At 46.5% G+C, this 1,446-nt stretch overlaps 1 protein-coding gene across 1 annotated transcript in view; it reads right to left on the bottom strand.

Annotated features, from left to right (window-relative positions):
* The window catches only part of LOC125481184 (cobalamin binding intrinsic factor-like), a 9,655-nt gene extending 8,478 nt beyond the window's left edge, over positions 1-1,177 (bottom strand). The window contains exon 1 of the mRNA XM_048592383.1: positions 1,076-1,177. Within this exon, the coding sequence (XP_048448340.1) occupies positions 1,076-1,133 (58 nt within the window). The 5' untranslated portion in view covers positions 1,134-1,177. The remainder of the gene's footprint in view (positions 1-1,075) is intronic.
* Between the last annotated feature and the right edge of the window lie 269 nt (positions 1,178-1,446).

The following is a 1,446-nucleotide window of genomic DNA, read 5'->3' on the forward strand; positions in this document are numbered from 1 at the left end:
CGGAGCACCGTGCACAGTTCCAGTCTCCGTATCCCTCAGTTAGACCCACACTTGGAGCACTGTGCACAGTTTTGGTCTGTGTGTTCCTAGGTTAGACCACATTTGGAACAGTGTGTATTTCTGGCCTCTGTATCCCTTTTTTGGACTGTCCAGATCATGAGGACTGCAGGTGTTTCTGTTTTACACCCTTTCTCCCCCTACCCCCCCATCACTGACTACTTCTATTCCCTCCTTCATCCATCAGCTTACCATAGAACGTCAGATCAGGAGTAGGCCATTCAGCCCATCGAGTCTGCTCCACCGTTCAACGAGATCGTGGCTGATATCATAATCTTCAGCTCCGCTTTCCCACCTTTCCCCCATCATCCTTGACTACCCTTTTGATTAACAATCTGTTTACCTGAGCTATGACATTTATATGGCTGGGAGTCAGCTAGCTCAGTTGGTTGGAGGTTGGTGAGAGATGCCGATAGCAACGGTTCAATTTCACTACTGGCAGAGGTTGCTATGATGGTCTTACCTTCTCAACCTCATCTGAGGTGCGGAGACCCTCAGGTTAAACATATCACCAGTCATCCCTCATTAATGAGGGAGTGTTGCTGTGGGAACTTTATATGGCTGGAGTCGTTCAGGTTCTTGTCAATGGTAACCCCCAGAATGTTGATAGAGAGAGATTCAGTGATAGTAACACCAGTGAATATCAAGGGGCAGTGGTCACACACTTTTGCAACAGTAAACCCCAGGATGTTTACAGTGGGGGAATTCAGTGATGGTAACACCATTAAATGCCAAAGGGCAGTGGCTGGATTGTCTGTTATTGGTGATGGTCATAGCCTGGCATTTGTGTGGCACAAATGTCATTTGCCACTAGTCAGCCCAAGTCTGGATATTGTCCAGATCTTGTTACATCTGGACACGGCCTGCTTCAGTATCTGAGGAGTCACGAATGTGTAATCTGAACATTGTGTAATCATTGGGGAACATCCCCACTTCTGACCTTATGATGGAGGGAAGTTCATTGATGAAGCAGCTGAAGACGGTTGGACCTAGAATTGAAAATTCTTCTTCAACTCACCAGCAGAGTAGGTGAATTCCTCCTGGATGGAATGCTGAGCAGCCGAGTAGAAAATCATCTCAATGATTTGGCAAGGCAAACACGATGAGGTTTTACAAAGAGCTAGGACTGCCAAGCTAACCTGGTAGTAATCTGTGAGACGGTGTCTGTCAACTGATGAGAAAACACAATTCTTTGTTATAGAGAAGACAACAGCAACACAGTCAGCCCATAAGATATAAGAGATAACAAGGTGTAGAGCTGGATGAACACAGCAGGCCTAGGCCCGAAACGTCAGCCTTCCTGCTTCTATGATGCTGCTTGGCCTGCTGTGTTCATCCAGCTCTACACCTTGTTATCTCAGATTTTCCAGCATCTGCAGTTCCTACTAT

This window comes from Rhincodon typus, unplaced genomic scaffold, assembly GCF_021869965.1.
Source record: "Rhincodon typus isolate 14 unplaced genomic scaffold, sRhiTyp1.1 hic_rhity00001133, whole genome shotgun sequence".
NCBI lineage: Eukaryota > Metazoa > Chordata > Chondrichthyes > Orectolobiformes > Rhincodontidae > Rhincodon > Rhincodon typus.